The sequence below is a fragment of the Condylura cristata genome, unplaced genomic scaffold, assembly GCF_000260355.1.
Source record: "Condylura cristata isolate star-nosed mole 26May11 unplaced genomic scaffold, ConCri1.0 scaffold00021, whole genome shotgun sequence".
In the NCBI taxonomy this organism is placed as follows: domain Eukaryota; kingdom Metazoa; phylum Chordata; class Mammalia; order Eulipotyphla; family Talpidae; genus Condylura; species Condylura cristata.
In genome coordinates, this window is record NW_004567122.1 from 12043952 (window position 1) to 12061311 (window position 17360).

A 17360-nucleotide genomic window follows, 5' to 3' on the forward strand; every position below is an offset into this window, starting at 1 on the left:
GGTACGGTGCTATGAAGCTATCGGCAGCCACTGCAGCTGGATCTTCATCCAAGTTCGAACCCCACCAGGGAAGTGACCCACATGGGGCAGCAGACCTCTCCTGTCTCACCCACTGCTCCCCTCAGTAGTGTTCTTCGTCGACCTGCCTGTTCTTTTTTTAAAGATTATTTATTTATTTATTTAAAAAATTTTTTTTTTATGCATACAGAACTCAGGTACAGGCCAGAGGTGCAGGGGTGGTGAGAGGATTCAGCAGAGACTGAGTGGGGAGCAGAACAGGCAGATCAATGAAGTACACTAGTGAGGACAGGAGAGGTCTGCCATGCCATGTGGGTCACCTCCTGCATGGGGATCAAACTCACACTGAAGCAGCTGTGGCCAGCTTGCAGTGCTGCGTCCTAACCTGCTATACCACCAGGGAAGACCCCTCAATCTGCCTGTTCTGTTTCCCACTCTGTCTCTGGGGAATCCTCACACCTCTTGCACCTCTGGCCTGTACCCCAGTTCTTGTAGGCATAAATAAACAAATCTTTTTAAAAAATGTGGAGTGCAAGCCCTAAAATGCTGTTTGAAACTCTCCTCTGACTCTTGCCTGAGTAATCCCAGGCTCATAGCTACATGGGCTTGTTTTGTCAGCGTTAGCTTGGGTCATGTGTTATCCCTTGCAAATTGAGTGAGCTCTCATTCAGACAACCTGGCGTACCAGTCTGATGCCATGGGGTAGAACTGTGAACCCAGCCCCAAAGTTCAGAATCTGTGAATTGTCAAGCCCCAGCCCCAGTGTTTGCTATTAAGTAATAATCTGATGGGAAAAATAAGAGTCTCATTGTCTCATCAAGCTCGACTACCTTGTAAGTTGTTTTTTTCTAACGTGAAGTCAGGAACCAGTTGGCAGACATTGGCGGGGAAGCCATCAAGTTACCACCCCATTGCCCACATTGTTGACTTTCTGTCCCTGCTAATGCTTTTTCTCTTGCACCAAAGGTTCAATGTGTCCTGGGAAGAAGTGATGTATGTTTTGGTTTTTCCATTAGCTAGCTGTGTGTTCCTGGAGAAAATATTTCTTCTCCAGGTGCCTGAAAAATGCTCATCTCTGAAAGGGGACAAAATGAAATAACATTCCTGTTTTACCTTCAAAAACTTAGCAAAGTGACAATAATATATATATATCCAGCCATACAAAAGTGCTTACATTTTTTTGCCTTTAAACTTTTTTATTTTAGTAATTTTTTTAAAGGTTTATTTATTCATACAGAACTGGGGTAGAGGCCAGAGGCATGGAGTGGTGAGAGGCTTCACCAGAGATAGAGTGGGGAGCAGAACAGGCAGATCAACCAAGTACACTGCTGAGGGGAGCAGCGGGCGGGTCAGGAGAGGTCTGCCGTGCCACGTGGGTCACCTTCTGTGCTGGGATCGAACTCATGCTGAAGTGGCTTTTGTTTCTTAGTGCTGTGCTTTAACCAGCTGCACCACAAGGAAGGGCCCATTTTAGTCATTTTTCAAAGATTGATTTATTTATGCATACAAAACTGGGGTGCAGGCCAGGGGTTCAGGAGTGGTGAGACGATTCACCAGAGACAGAGTGGGGAGAAGAACAGGCAGATCAACGAGGTACACTGTTGAGGGGGGCAGTGGGTGAGACAGGAAAGGTCTGCTGTGCCATATGGGTCACCTCTGGGCGGGGATTGAATTCTCACTGAAGCAGTTGCAGCTGGCTTGCAGTGTGGCACTTTAACCCTCCCACAAGGAGGGCCTATTTTAATGATTTAAATATTGATAACTCCAGTAAAAGTCAAAGGATAAGAAAGATATATTTACATAGTCCAGGACATATTTTGAATTGGTTGAATAGCCTAAGGTGCAGTGGTCTGCTGACAAATGTTTAAAACAGGCTCTGTGAGCACTGATCTATAACACTGGTGGATTTCCATGATGTAAATACTCCACTGTGGCCCACTTGAATCGACCAACCAGCTTGCACAATTCCTGAATATCAGTTTCCATGGAAATGTAGAGCCTGTACAGGCACAACCCAACTCCACAAACTATTATACAATTTAAAAAAAAAAGTTGAAGAAAAAAAATAAAATTATTCTCATTAAGCAACCTGTGAGGCATGTTAGAAAAGACTGTCACAGGGCCCTCTCTGGTCATGCAAGGGGTTATAGTGCAGCATAATGACCCTAGTAGTTAGTCACAGCCACTGCAGCAGGACTTCGATCCCCAGCCAGGGAGATGACCCACATGGCACGGCAGACCTCTCCTGACCCACCCGCTGCTCCCCTCAGCAGTGTATTTCAGCGGAACTACCTGTTCTGCTCCCCACTCTGTCTCTGGTGAATCCTCTCACCCCCTGCACCTCTGGCCTATACCCCAGTTCTTGATTGCATAAATAAATAAATCCTCAGAAAAAGACTTACATCTTTTCTAACCTAGCACAAAGCTCAGGTTTTGTTATTATTTGTAATAATCACAAAAGCAGACATCAGGAATGCACTGACTCTCCTATTGTCCTTGCGCCGGGCTCTAAATTGGCCATGGGAATATCATTAGTTCTCTGAGAATACATGGGTTTCCGCCCATAATAAGTAATCTCCTGGAATGCTGAGCTTCTGACAGTGCTGGAAGCTTCATGTGAACTCACTGGATCAATGAGCAGAGAGGAAATGGCCAAATGGAAGAGCAGTGACATCAGGACATAGCTGATTTCTCAGCATGATTCGCATCATGTGCTCAAACTAGCTATTGAGTGAAGATGTCCTCTCCAGGGGAAGCTTGGTATGGCCTTCTTCTAGGTTTGAGTTATCTGGGTTGTTTAAAAAAAAAAAAGTCAACTGATACTTGTGAAATGATATTATGTACATGGTTACTGTAGAATTTTTTAAAAAATATATTTATTTATTTATTTATACAGAACTAGGGTACAGGCCAGAGATGCAGAGGGTGAGAGGATTCACCAGGGACAGAGTGGGGAGCAGAACAGGCAGATCAACAAAGTACACTGCTGAGGGGAGCAGCGGGCGGGTCAGGAGAGGTCTGCCGGGCCATGTGGTCACCTCCGGTGCAGGCGGGAATAGAACTCATGTGGAAGTGGTTTAAGCTTCTCAGTGCTGTGCTTTAACCCACTGCGCCACCAGGGAGGGCCCCTTACTGTAGAATTTTTATGGTAATAGGTTGGCGATCCTATCCAAGTTACCTTCATACTGTGGAATACCTTGCAGTCACTAAGACCAAAAAAATGAAGGATCTATTTGTATCTTTTAAAAAATATTTACTTAATTATGAATACAGAGCTGGAGTGCAGGCCAGAGGTGCAGGGATGTTAAGGGCTTCACTAGAGTCAGAGTGGGGAGCAGAACAGGCAGATCAACCAAGTACACTGCTGAGGGGAGCAGCAGGTGTGTCAGGAGAGGTCTGCTGTGCCATGTGGGTCACCAACCTGGTAGGGGCTTGAATTTATGTCGCAGAGGTGCGGACAGCTTCATAGTGCTTGCTGCCTCTAAACCCCTTGTGCCACCAGGGAGGGCCCCCTGCACAATTTTTTAAGTTAACTGTATTATTGTGAGAATATATACTTAGTATTTACTTGAATATTTTATAAATGTACAGTTCAGTGACCTCAAATACACTCACAATGCTCTATATCCACCATGCCCACTTATATGATAATGAAATAATTATTATCACCACTCCCCACAGAAATTCTGTACCCACTGAACTATTACTTCCAGCCCACTTCTGCTCAGCATCTAATAATGTTTACTTTGCCTCTGTGAATTGCCTCCATACAGCATTTGTCCTGTGACTTCTTAGTTCACTACCTAATAAACACTTTTTGGAGACACCTACCAAGTGGATACATAAGGTTGTGAAAGTAGTTTCTGTCTTTAGAGAGAACAGATCTTGTGAAATGTGTGGACGTGCCCTGGGTGGGATAGCACCAGCCTCTGATGTTTCCTAGAAACCCTGTCGTAACTTTTCAAAGGTTAATGAATAGCTGGGCTGCCTAATGGCCTCCAAGAACAGAACATGAAGAGAAATAGCCACCATTTCCCATACCACTGGATTCTTTAACTGGGGGCCCTAAGAGCTTTCAGACCATGCAGGAATTTTTTCTGAAATTGTTTGCAGATTTGTCTTGTGTTTGTAGACTTTCTGGAGAGTTCTTTAGCACCAGGAGCTTTTCAGAGGTCTATGAGCTGAAGCAAATTTTATTTATTTTTGATTTATTTTAATTTATTTATGCATACAGGAACTGGGGTGTAGGGTGTTCACCAGAGATAGAGTGGGGAGCAGAACAGGCAGAGTGACGAAGTACACTGCTGAGGGGAGCAGTGGGTGAGATAGGAGAGGTCTTCTGCTGTGCCATATGGGTCACCTCCTTGGCTGGGGATTGAGCTCATGCCACAGTGGCTGGCAATAGCTCCATAGCACTAAGAACTTAACCCCTGTGCCACCAGCGAGGCCCTGAAGAAAAACATAAAAAGATAGTCTCATTGCTGAGAGGGATTCTTAATGCTGTTCCTTCCCATGAAGCACATGTAGATTTTATTGATCAGCTAGACAAGCCTTTGGCATAGACCTTACCAAAGACGGCTGGGACGTAGAGATGATCTTTGTATCTCCAAAATTAATAAAAATCACATGGCAAAACTGCTTTGGTAACACACTGAAAGACCATAGCTATATCTTTCAGGGTATGTAAACAGAAAATTATTACATAAGGAGGTTGAGGTTCACTTCATTGCATAAATATGCATTGACCACCTCTGAGGGTCATGTACAGCGGAACTGCTCGGGATGCAGCAATCAATGCAACGTTGCGTCTATGCTCACGGGCTCCCATCCTATACACTTAGAAGATAAGGGAGTGGAAAAAGGAGGTGATGTACTTTTCACATTTCAAGTGTTTCAGATATTGGGTGGAAGGCCTGGATTTGGCTTTTGGTTGGTGAAGATGGTATTTGAGGGGAGGTGGTATTTGTGTTGACATCCTAAGGGCAAGAAGTATAAGCAGTGTCAAGAGCTGGGAGAGGGACATCTAGGCAGAGGGAAGAGTAAATACTCTTGGTGAGGGGAGGAAGCGAGTGCTAAGGCAGAGAGGCAGAGCATGGTGTCCCACCAGTTCTGCCTTCCATCGGCTCCTCACAGGGCTCAGGTCCTTACCTTCTTGACATCCCTTCATCCTTGAGTAGCCAACTCAATTCCAGCACTCCCTGGTCACTGCCCTTCACAAGCTTCACTTGAACCCCGGATGGCATCACTGCCTGTGTGTGCAGACACCTCAGAGCAACCCCCATCAGCGCTGAGATCCTCAAGAAGCAAGCCAGCTCCCTCACTCACACTGACGGACATTTGAGAACAGGACTAATCATGGCACTCAGGCAGGGCAGGCCAACCCAGTCAGGCTTTTTTTTTTTTTTTGACCCTCTTGTATTCTCTCTCTCTCTTTTTTTTAAAAAAAGATTTATTTATTTATGCATACAGAACTGGGGTACAAGCCAGAGGTGCAGGGTGGTGAGAGGATTCACCAGAGACAGAGTGGGAGCAGGACAGGCAGATCAATGAAGTACACTGCTGAGGGGAGCAGCGGGCGGGTCAGGAGAGGTCAGCAGCACCATGTGGTCACCTCTGGGGTGGGAGATCGAACTAGCACTCAAGCTGATGCAGCTCACTGGCAGTTCTGTGTCCTAACCCATTGCGCTACCAGGGAGGGCCCCTCTTGTATTCTTATACCATAAAAGTATCATTTACAGTGCTTCTGGTAGTCTACACAAGTACCAGAAACTGAACTAGAGGAAACTTGAAACACATTAAACAGAAAGACAACTCCAAATTGTGTTCAAATTCAGTTTTATTAAAATTATCTGGGAATTTCTTTAGCAGTACAAAGTGCACAAGTATGGCCCCTGGACACCTTAGACAAGATTTCGTATTTTTGGCTTCTGACGGGTGTGAGTACATGTATTTTCTAAATTCTCTGCCCTTCATTGCATTATCAAATGGCAAAGTGCCTAAAGTTTCTCTATCTACAAAAGCTTATTCTTTACAGAAGAGGGATTTGTAAAATAAGATTGAAAAAAGTCTTTTCCACTAGTAAGAAGATTCAAAGCATATTAGGGACCTACAACGTAGTTCTGCAAGACAGACGGCAAACACTGGATGCCTGTGCGGCCTGCACTTACCTATTGCTAATGATAGCTCAGCGACCAAGTGTTTCCCAAAAGCTAGCAAACCTTCTCAACATCGCCAGGATACTTCCGACAGATTTAAAGTCTAAAACCAGAAAAGCACTTGATTTGGCCTTTAAAATCACAAACCTTTCCCCCTTGTCCATTAGTGGGATTTTTCTCCTGTAGTAGCTCAAGCAACTATTCGCTTACTTAAAGCCTTCTAACTAGCATTTGCCTTCTAACTGATCTAAGCATTGACATTTTAAAGTGTATTACTGGACAGCAAACGATGGGAGGCCTTCTTGACCAGGGCAAAACTTTCAGCGGCTTTGAAAACCTCGGAGGGGTCAGTCGGTGCTCCTTAGTTGTTCTCCAGGGACCCTGACGTTGTCTGCAGGGAAGAAGGAAAGAAAGCGGTGTGAGAACATCTACTGGAGACTGCTGTCCGTTGTCACCAGTCGCCTTTTCTAGCAGGGTATGAAACTTAGCTATGGCCAATGGAGCCCTGGTATCTTGTTTCCACGATAACAGTATCTCCTGGGGATCAGAATGCACACAAGAATGCAAGGCACTAGCTTCATAGAATTCTATCCTGCCTTTGAGCAGACTGTACTTCTAAAACTCATAAGGCTTGTTTCCATTTATGGTCTGTTGTCCAGACAGAGCTGTTACTAAGGTCCACGCCCTTCAATAATGGTTGATTTATTTCAACCATGCTGGGTTAATGTAGCCGTATTCATTTTAGGTGGACACACTTGTTCCTCAAAGGGAAGTATGTGATTCCAGCTTACTCTCATTTCTTTGTGGTGTAAGTGGATGACTATTTAGAGAAAAAGCAACTTGGTTGTCCAAACAGGCAAATTTCTATGATTGTATCACCAAAACCCAGGTCTCAGTTTCGCAAAGGTTGATGAAGTCAGTTATTTGTGAGGTCCCGGCAAACTGTATGAACATTGTCATAGCAGCAGCAGATACACGAAATAATAGTTTTCACTCTTCTTGATAATTAAAGAGAAAACATTTTCTGTAGAAATGACCATATATTTTAAAGTTTCTCAATAAACAATTCTTCGCATCAAGTTGAAGATTTTTTTTGTATGTAAATTGAAAACATGGTTTTCAAAGTTAAAAAATTGGGAAATACTTTCCCTCCAAGTTAAGGTTCATCTCATTTTTTCAATGAGATGACATTCAAGTAATATTTAGGGCAAAATAAGCAATGGAGACAATGTGAAGTTGCCAGCCCTGATTAAACATAGGAGACATTTAAACCCAGGAGAAGAAATTATACTTACAAATGGAGTTCTCATTCCAAATTTGCTGTGGAATGTCATGGTGACTTTATTTTTATGTCCTGTTCTTTGATCAAAGGCATGGCACGTATCAAAAGGTGGGCTGTATAAGTGAAGGCTGACAGCAGGTTCTGTGTGGCTGATGTTCTCCACTCGGTGTAAACCAATGGAATCTAAACAATAGCCAGGAGGGGAGAACACATCAAGGCTGTTGATAAACACTGTGTCATATGGAATGAATAGAAATCACTTAGAACTGGGTCTCCCTGGAGGTGATGCACGGGGTTAAATCTCAGCATTATGAAGCTATTAGCAGCCACTGAAGCATGAGTTCGAGCCCCGGCCAGGGAGCTGACCCACATGGCACAGCAGACCTCTCCTGTCTTGCCCACTACTCCCCTCAGCAGTGTGTTTCAGTCTATCTGCTTGTTCTGTTTCTCACTCTGTCTCTGGGAAATCCTCTTATTCCCTACCTCTGGCCTATACTTCAGTTCTTGTCTGCACAAATAAGTAAAGTCTTTTTTTTTTTTTTTTTAAGAAATGAGATAGAATTGAAGTTTTGTTAAAAAGAGTGGCATGGCCTGAGTTCTTTCCTCAAGCCCTCTACAATGGCAGTAAGACGACAAAAAAATGCAAATGTACAGATGCAAAGAAAATAGGAAAGGAGAACACATTGAGAAACACGTCAAAGCTACACAGTAGATGGATGGTTTTGCAAAGAGAGAGCTGACCCCTCAGTCAACAGTAGGAACAGTTTTGACTCATATTTTGAAAGTCCCAAACGACTTGGATATTGGCAGGACAGGAAATGAGGGTGAAGGTGAGTGAAAAAACACAAGCACTATTTTAGAAGAAGAATCTCAAACCTCCTTAGCACTTTTCTGTCCACTCTCTGTCCCCCATCCTCCTAGGCGGAGATCTAATCTCTAGAAAGATAATAATAATAAATTTAGGACCAGTGGACACCAAGTTAAAAAAAAGAGAGAGAAAAAATTTACACTCTGAATGATTATGATCTCTACTTTCTTCACCATCTAGATTGTCAGAATGTTGCCTGACAGGATTTTCTTTTCTCCTGGCTAGAGATAGGAAGCAGCTTCTCCTAGAAATCTGATAGGCCCACAAGAAGAGTCACCCTAGATACTGTCATTGGCTGTCCCTCAAGGAAAAAGCTCTAGCAGCTCACCCCAGGTGAAGTCCAGTTCACAAACACCAGCCACACGTCCAGAGCTACCAATTAACTTTTTTGTCCCTGATTTTTAAATATTAGCAAACAGTCAAGGACACCAGACTTTGAGCAAAGCTTCTAGCATAGAAAAGCAACCCCAAACAACAACAACACAAAAACTAGGGAGAATGTGATACAAGAAAAAACTTTACTACTTCAGAGAGATAAAATACTACCAAAAAGGTTGCAGGAAAAATTAAGAAACAAAAAGTTAAAATTAAATCAAATGGAAATAAAAGTCTGGTAAGAATAAGAACTGGAATAGAAGAGTTAGAAGAAAAACCTGAGGAAAATCCAAAGAACAAACTGACAAGGAAAAAACCAAGAAGAAAAAAAAAATCAGAGACTAGTTCAAGAAGTTTAATATCTGAACAACAGATGTTTCCATAATAGGACCAAAAATTAATAAAAGAATAACCTGAGCATATTTTCTTAGCCAAAGGATATGAATTTCCAATTTGAAAAAATCCACTGAGGAACCAGCAAAGTAATGAGAGTTATGAAATAAAAGAAGAAATATGAAAAGAGAAGACCCCCCAAAGCTTCTAGCAAGAAAGTAGGCTTCACAGAAAAATTCAAGAATCACAATAAAAACAAGCAAAAAACCTCTAGATCCTCCCAAAAGCTAAGAAACAAGACATAAAACAACACCCAAAGACTCAGCATGGCATCAGCTTTCAACAAGCCCAGACTCTAGAAGACAAGGATGACCTTCACAGTTCTTAGAGATGAGGGCCAGGTCTTAAATCCATACCCAGAGAAATCACCATCCACATTACAAAGGATGAATCCGGACTTTCAGATATGAAGTCTCAAAGACTCACTATCCCTGAATGTAGACTTTGTGTCACCAAAACAAGGACATGGATCAAGAACAAAGCAAACAAGAGATCAGGAAATGGGATCAGCACAGGAGAAAGGAGATGGCAAAGGGAGAGCCAGAAAGACTTGGGGGGTAGGGGGCGGGGTAGGTCCTGGGGTGACAGCTTAGCCCTGGGCAAGACCCCAGCAGATCCATCCTGAAAAAGGCCTCTGCTAGGGGTGGGGCAGGGGTGGGAGAGGTCCTCAAGGTGGTAAAATGAGTGAAAGGTGGAAAATAATCATTGATTTTTAAATGCTGGGAAGAAATTTTTACAGTTAGAGGAGTCTGAGGATTATTCAAGAAAAGAATTCAGTGTAGTGAGTGTAATTAATGCAGGTGCCTGACTTGGCCTTAAGGCTTTATGGTCTGGATTCAGCATAAAGAAGAACAAAGCCTAGAAGCAGATTTAAGCTCTACTCCTAGCGAGAGAGACTGACAAGACCACCTTTGAACAAGCCTCCACTTTCAGGATCTTCAATTTTCCTGTTTCTAAGATTGAGGCCTAATTCTCAGACCTGTTAACTCTCCAGTCTCATAGTTTATGGCTTTGATTATATACTGGCTTAATCACCAGTTTGAACAAAAATAGTTCAACATTCCTAAGGGTCAAAAACTCTTTATACCAATAATTGCCTGTTGTTCCAAATGCAGTTGTATATACCATCTAATGCAAGCACAGATCCCATAAAAATAAGTCACCCATTCTTTAGTGAAAACCCCAAGATGTGTTAATCATGCCAAATTTATTACTGTGCTTTGCTTTTTGTCTCCTCTCCTTTATTCCCATGGTGTCACAGAATATTGGGCCTGTCCTGGGGACACGTACAGATGTCAATTTGGTCTAGACTCATTGATCTACCTTTTGCCTATTCCAATAGGTAACTGGCTCTTTGCCTCAATCCTCTCTTCCTCCATCCTATTTTGCATTCTGCTACCAAACATCACTCGATCAAGAAATTGCCAAATATAACTCTGTTGACCAAAGCAAGTTCTAAACTTAAGCAGGTCCTGGAGGTTCTGATCTCTTTACTCTCTCACCCCTGTTCTAGACTTCCTTTTTTTTTTTTTTTTTTTGTCCCAGTTAACACCCTTCCTGAACCATTTTTTATTCTTTGTAATGAATGTCTTCACCAATGTTCTTCCCTATACTCGAAATATCTTTCCTCTGATCATCATTCATTTCCACCTTGATTACTGCATCTGTAAAACTTAAAGCTGAAAATTGGTAACTTCTGAGCTTAGAGATACAAGAATTTCCTTCTACACAAAAAACCCACATCTTTGGGTTAAGTGAATGGGGGTGGGGAGGAAGATCCTATAAATCTGTCCTGTGTAAGGGACTTGCATTCTTAAACTACTAATCAGATTCAAGCTGAGCATAAAAGCCACCAGTGGACTTTAAGAAGGAGTGGATTTGCCAGATAAAGCTCTAATATATTACTTAAGTGGGAGAGTAGCCCAATTAAGAGCAAGGACTTTGGAATTAAATTGCCTGGGATGAAATCTTGGGTGTCATTTAAAAGTTGAGTGACCCTGACCTAGTTTTTAAACCTTCCTATGTATTGGTAAATTCATCTGCCAATGGAAATAAAAACTTGCCTTTAAGGAGCCTTTTGAAAAGTTTTACTGATCTTTTTCAGAATACAAACATTAAAAATCTCCGATTGCCTGAAAAGCATCTGGCTCTCTGATATTAAATTTAGAGGAAAGAGTGAATTCTTTCTATAAGATATATATAAATCACTGTGGAAAACGTGCTTCGTAATATTTACTTTGCGCATACTCTTGAAAATGTGCTGTGTGCAGGCTGCCATTCTTAATTACTTCCAGACTAGCAAGCACTCTCAATTACTTCCAGAACATGCCTTTACATTTTCCAACTAGACCTCACTCCTTTCTGAAGACTACTCATATAAAGGCATATTCGATTCCAGCATATAAAGACTTGGCAGCTATGAGGATTTGCAGTGAGAATTCATCTGCAAGCATATGTTTTCAATAAATGATTCCTATCCAAATTTAAAGTCTTAAAAGCTAAAACCCACAGCTTCTAATCATTTCCCAAGTATCTGAAACCATGCCTCTATGAACCAACTTTGACTCCATGAGTATGAGGAACCAACATTTCAAACAGGAATAATGTGCTCTTAGAAAAATACATCAGATGTTACCATTGATGTAGCCACATTGGTTTTCTCGCAAGACTCTTTCAGACTTCTTGGTCATCTCACTGGATTTTTTGTCAGGCCAGGCAAATAATGTCTCCTTTAGATTTCCCTGCAGCATCTTCAGAAAGCAGTGGGAGTCGGTGTGATCGTGGATACTGCTATATGTAGCAAAACAACAACAGAACTCAGTAGATGCTCCGGTATCTAGAGATATACTAATTCTCTTCACAGTGCTTTCAGCTGCCCACCACCTGTCAGCTCCTGGGCCAGTCCAGATTCAAGTGGATTTTTAAATGTCAGTTTGCAATTCAACATTGTTCAGGGCAAAGTAATAAAACGTCTTCATAGAGAGGCATAAGAACAGTTTGCTAAACTCAAACTTTTGTCTTCTATAAGACAGAGCTTTGAATAGCTGAATTAAACTAGGCCAGAAATTTGTTTTTCAAATTACATTTGACAAATTTTAGAAAGGATAATCATCTGTAAGAATTGCCTTATGGCAAGGTCACTTAATATCTAGTGTTTCACCGCGGGGATTACAATTGAGATGGAAAAAAAAATGTACAAAATGATGTAAAAATAAACTTCTGTAAAATTAAAAAAAAAAATCTAGTGTTTCATTCTCCAGGTTTGTTCTTTTTTCTTCTCTGGGGGAAATACAAGGTATTTGTATTCAAGTTACCACCCAAAAATTATGCTGCAAAGTATAATTTTAACATCTTGTAGATTTACAATATCCAGTCTGTCATTAGCTCCCAACAGTGTGGGTAAAAGAAAGTAAATTAGATTTGCAGAAAGGATTTATTAATGTAATCATAGAGGGAATAGAACTTAAACATATTAAGTAGTATTAGCTATAGGGTTGATTAAAAAATATAAACCTGTATATCCTGATGGCATTTATTTCACCTACTGACTTCTATTAATCATACTAAATACCATAAGAACTTCTTTCCCAAATCCACAGGGCCTAGTCCTACCCTGAAATATAAACTATCCTCAAAAAATATTGAGAGGATGAAAGGAACTCCATTCCATCCAAGTACATAAATGTATTCTATAGACAGAACTTTCCAAAGTCTATATAAAGTTATCCTTCTCTCATTCATTAAAAATGGGTCTGGGCCCTCCCTGGTGGTACAGCAGGTTAAAGCACAGCACTAAGAAGCTAAAGCCACTTCAGCATGAGTTCGATCCCCACCCCAGAGGTGACCCACATGGTGAGGCAGACCTCTCCTGACCCGCCAGCTGCTCCCCTCAGCAGTGTACTTTGTCGATCTGCCTGTTCTGCTCCCCACTCTCTCTCTGGTGAAGCCTCTCACCGCTCCTGCACCTCTGGCCTGTACCCCAGTTCTATATACATAAATAAATAAATCTTTTAAAAAATGGGTCTGGATTATTGTTTTCACCCGTCTGAAAAGTCTGATAAGGAGTTGTTTAATATAACAACGCTCATTTGGGTAAGAAAACTGGCAAGTGTCAACTAAGAACAAATAAAATGTTGAAATTTCAAAGCATTGGTTTTAGTTTAAGTTGCCTTGCTTCCTGCATAAAAAAAAGTAAACCATTAACACGAGGCAGAAAGAATTTTTCTGGATTTGTGTGTTGCTTTGCTAGTGCCAAATATGGAGGCTTTGGTCTCTGGTCCTAGTGTTTACACAGTTCAAAGCACCACAGAGGTCCTATTTTAGCACACTTTCATTATAGAGTTTAACTCCATAGGAGACAAAGTGAGCTTAGATTAAACTGGTTACTGATTTCCTTCCAATTTACTCCTCACTTTGGGGCTGATTTTGATAAAGGGGTATGCCTAAACCCCTCATATCAATTGTCATGAGAATATGTTAGGATTAGGGTATTTGGTGGACAAATAATTATAAAATGCGATTTATTCCCACTTGCAAGACTTGCCAGACTGGAGTAGTGCTTTTTGTACACTCGAATAGACACCTCTAAAATTTACTCTAAAATTTGTATTACCTGCCATGTCCTTCTCCCCAACATAGGATCATTAGATTGAATTTCCCATTTCCTTGATCCACAAGATTTCGGGTGTACCTGTAAATATATCCAGAAGTTTGAATTTGGTTGATGGAAGCAGGCCTGGGTAAAAAATAAATGTCAGAAAGTATCATTTCTTGGCAGATGTTAGTATTTCTATTTCTGGGCAAATCTGAATCTGGTTTGCAATCAGAAATCTAGTACAAATGAAATCTATTTTTACGGTTTACTTAGGATATTTTTGTATTGTGAACCACCTAACGACAATGGCTTACTTTTAATAAATAGCATGGAAAAGGAAATAGGAAAAAGCAAACTCCTTTGTGACAGCTTCAAACTGATAAAAAGAATAAGATTTTCACAGAAGTGCATAGCAAGAATATTGCTATTGTTGTATTCCTTCCTGTAGCTAAGCTTGAGAAACAAGGTTTCATGAAGTAAACGTTTTAGAACTCTCAGTGGCTTTATTAATAACTCACAAAGACACAAAATCATACTCAAAAGTAACCATAAAGAAAAGTCCTTCACAACCAGAGAGGGGGGTTGACCTAAGTACCAGAACAAAGACTACTTCAGGGAAGTAAGTAACAATCTAAAAGTTTGCAAGAAGAAAAACCAATAATTGACAAAACCCCAAAACAATAACGATCAAAAACAGAGCAAAACAAAACAAAAACCCACTTTAAAGTTCATATTGTTCCCAAAGGATCTACTCACACCATCTTATCATCCATTTGACAACTGTCAATCACCTAATTGATAATGAGGACCTTCACTGTAGACTCATTTCAAAAGAAAGGAATGTTGGCCCCACTTGGTGGCTAATGTTTGTGCCTGTGGTCATCTGTTTACCTGAAGTCTCTGGAGCCCTTCCTCTAGTTCCCAGTCTGGTTCAGGATCCCTAAGGGATTTGATGAGCAAGTGCTTTTGCTTTTAGCTTTGTAGCCCTTTGTGACTTAGCAGAGGGCTGCACACACATCCTTAACTCAGTCCCTGTATCAGAAACCTATTTCTCCCAAGGTCACCCCCTCTTTCTTCTTTGGGGCTTCTTCAGCGAATTTATCCTTCTGTGGCCCAGACTGGAACATTTGTCTGGGTTCTTTGGCACTGGCCTGCCCAGAATCCTCTACAGTATTTGAAAACTTACTCTGGCCCCAAATATAAAAATTGATTCCTGCTCTTCCAGTCCCCTCCCTCCCACTTTTGCAGCTATCCACACAGAACTGCATCCATTTTCCTAACAAGTTACCCTACAGATGCCTATGTACTAGGTCTGTTCAGTTGGTTGGTTCTTGAAAACTGGAACCATATAGTGCAGGAAATTCAGTGGAGTTTTAGAGTGTGGGTACTCGAACAATACTGCTAACCTGAGTCCCAGAGCTGCTTCTTGATAGAAGACATATTATGAGCATGATAGAAGACATATTATGAGCGTAAAAGTCTTTTTATTACCCGTCATTCCTTGTGTAGATATAGGGTAAGAGTGATACCTATCTCAGAGAGCTAGGTTAATTAATGAATTATTAATACTTGTGTAAAGTGATTGGAAGAGGACCCGGCTTATCACCTGTCTTCAATTACCTGGATCTCAGCTTGAGTGAAAGTTAAACTCTGGCAACTTTTTACACAGCCACAGAGAAGGACCTTGCCATGAGGTGACAGGAAACTAAGGAAAGTCCCAGAGACATATGCAAGTGGAAAATGAGATTCGAAATAAGGCTTCACTTATTAATTTCAAATTCTGAAGTGTAATTAACTCTTGTGGCAAAACTTGACGAACACAGTATATTTGAGGCAGATCATTCCCAGAAACTGGTCCCAAAGAAAACAAGTCTTTATTTTTTTCTTTCAACTATCGTTCTCTGCACTCAACCCAAACCAATCACTGCAAGCTGCCCTATGGAAAAGACCCCTTCATCTTTCAGGGAGATCACATTTTTCTTCTGCCTTCGAGCGCTGGCAGGGACATTAATTTTTACTTAATCACCCACCCTCGCTCACGCACCTCTTGCAAGCATTCCAGATCCTGGAAACCAAGGATGAGAGAAATCACACTAGCTGGGGGGCTAACAGAGAGGCAGAATTTTACTTGGCGAATCAGCCAGCGTGTTTAAATAAATCTGCAGCCCCGGATCTTAAATTGGTTTGGGAGGGGGAGCAGCATAAATTGAAAAAAAAAAAAAAAAAAGCAGCTGAAAACCTCAAAGCGCTAATTTAGATTAGCAAAAACCCCGTTGGCCGCATGCCTGCTTGCCAGGGACCCTGGGCTAAGTGCCAGAGCCCTGGCGTGGGGAAAGAAGCCCGCCCCCTCCACCCCTTTCCCGGGCTGGCTGCTGCGGTTCCCTGGCCGGAGCACCCTCAGCTGCGTGCAGCCAGACCTTCCTGAGGGCCGCGGGCGGGGTAATCAGTGCATCCACCCTAGCCGCGCGCTCCCTGGCAGCGGACATCGCTCGGGGGCGGAAGGCGGGGCGGTTTGGAAGCCGAGGGATCGATCAGATGGAACAGAGAGGCCCCGCTGGGAGTGTGCGTGTCGCGACCAGCGGCCCACAGCAAGGTCAGTAGGAATCACCACCTGCCACAGCGCGGAGCTCCAGCCGCGCCGCCCGTGGGCGAGTTAGCGTACCACTGGGGGTGCTCTAAGGGATGCAGACCCCAAGGAGGGTGGGCGCGCTTTTCCGGAGCCAGACGTCCCCCTCGCCCCTACCCCGGGGCTCCAGGGAGCTGGGGGTCCTGCGTAGGCAGGGGGTGCGCGCTCACCTGTATTGGTCGAACTTGGCGTACTTGGCCCACTCGGCGGGCTGGCTCTCGTAAGCTTCCATGACGGCCTGCACCTCCTCCACGTTGACCTCATCGTTGGCGAAGAGCTGGTGCAGGATGCGGATCAGATCGTCCAGGGTCCGTGGCTTCAGCACCTCGGTCGGCTCCATCCCTAGTGGAGCTGGCTGCGCTGCAGGGCGCTGGGCAGGCGGAGGACTTGGAGAGGCGGGGGACCCTAGCCGCCAGCTACACAGGGGCGCACACACCAACCCCCAGATACTCGGGTGTCAACGGCGTGGAGAAACCCACTCCGAGATATCGGGAGCCCTTGGCCCAGGCAGCGTGGTGGACTCCGGCTGGCGGGACTCACTCGCCGCGGACTGTAATCAGGTTCTAACCTACAGGGTTCAGCCTTCCCGGCCCTTTTTAAGCTCTCGGAGTCAGCGGGAATGTACCAACGCCCCTCGGAGGGTGGGGAGAGGCGGGGAGCGACTGGAGAATGGAGGTGGAGGCGGCCAGAGCGTGCGGGCTGAGCCCACGCCCTTGGCCCGTGCTCTCGGGGCGCTCCAGACCTCGCAGTGGGTTTTGCGCAATCCCCCTCTCCCAATTTAACCGGGTGAGATTTGGCGCCCTTCCCTACCCTCCCCCCTGCACCCCCTCCCGCCCCGGAGGCTCCTCCGAGTCGCTGTGGTTGGCGGCGCTGGACCTAGACCAGAGGGGTTAAGGAGAAGGCTGAGCACGCCGAGGAAGGAGGGGGCTGCCGAGGGCGGTAGAAAGGGGGACCCTTCCTTCGAAACCGAACTGAGGAACTGAAGAGCTCGGGGAGGCAGAAGATGGAGTTTACGCTCACGATGGACTGCTACGGTTTTATTGGGCAAA

General features: G+C 43.4%; 1 protein-coding gene across 1 annotated transcript; it reads right to left on the bottom strand.

Annotated features, from left to right (window-relative positions):
• Positions 1-5842: 5842 nt before the first annotated feature.
• On the bottom strand, positions 5843-16890 carry CDO1 (cysteine dioxygenase type 1). Its single transcript, XM_004686643.2, has 5 exons — positions 16482-16890; positions 13704-13781; positions 11727-11881; positions 7469-7638; positions 5843-6564 (listed from the first exon to the last, which is right to left on the bottom strand). The coding sequence occupies exons 1-5, from the start codon at positions 16649-16651 to the stop codon at positions 6535-6537; spliced, it is 603 nt and encodes a 200-aa protein (XP_004686700.1). The 5' UTR covers positions 16652-16890; the 3' UTR covers positions 5843-6534.
• Positions 16891-17360: the final 470 nt, after the last annotated feature.

Bases quoted from the DNA above. Each gene is read 5' to 3' on its own strand.
- CDO1 (XM_004686643.2), bottom strand. From the start codon at position 16,651: ATGGAGCCGACCGAGGTGCTGAAGCCACGGACCCTGGACGATCTGATC. The intron at 13,782-16,481 runs GTGAGCGCGCAC...ATATATTTACAG, and splicing joins GCCAAGTTCGACCAATACAG to GTACACCCGAAATCTTGTGG. The intron at 6,565-7,468 runs GTAAGTATAATT...TCTTCCCTGCAG, and splicing joins TTGGAATGAGAACTCCATTT to ACAACGTCAGGGTCCCTGGA.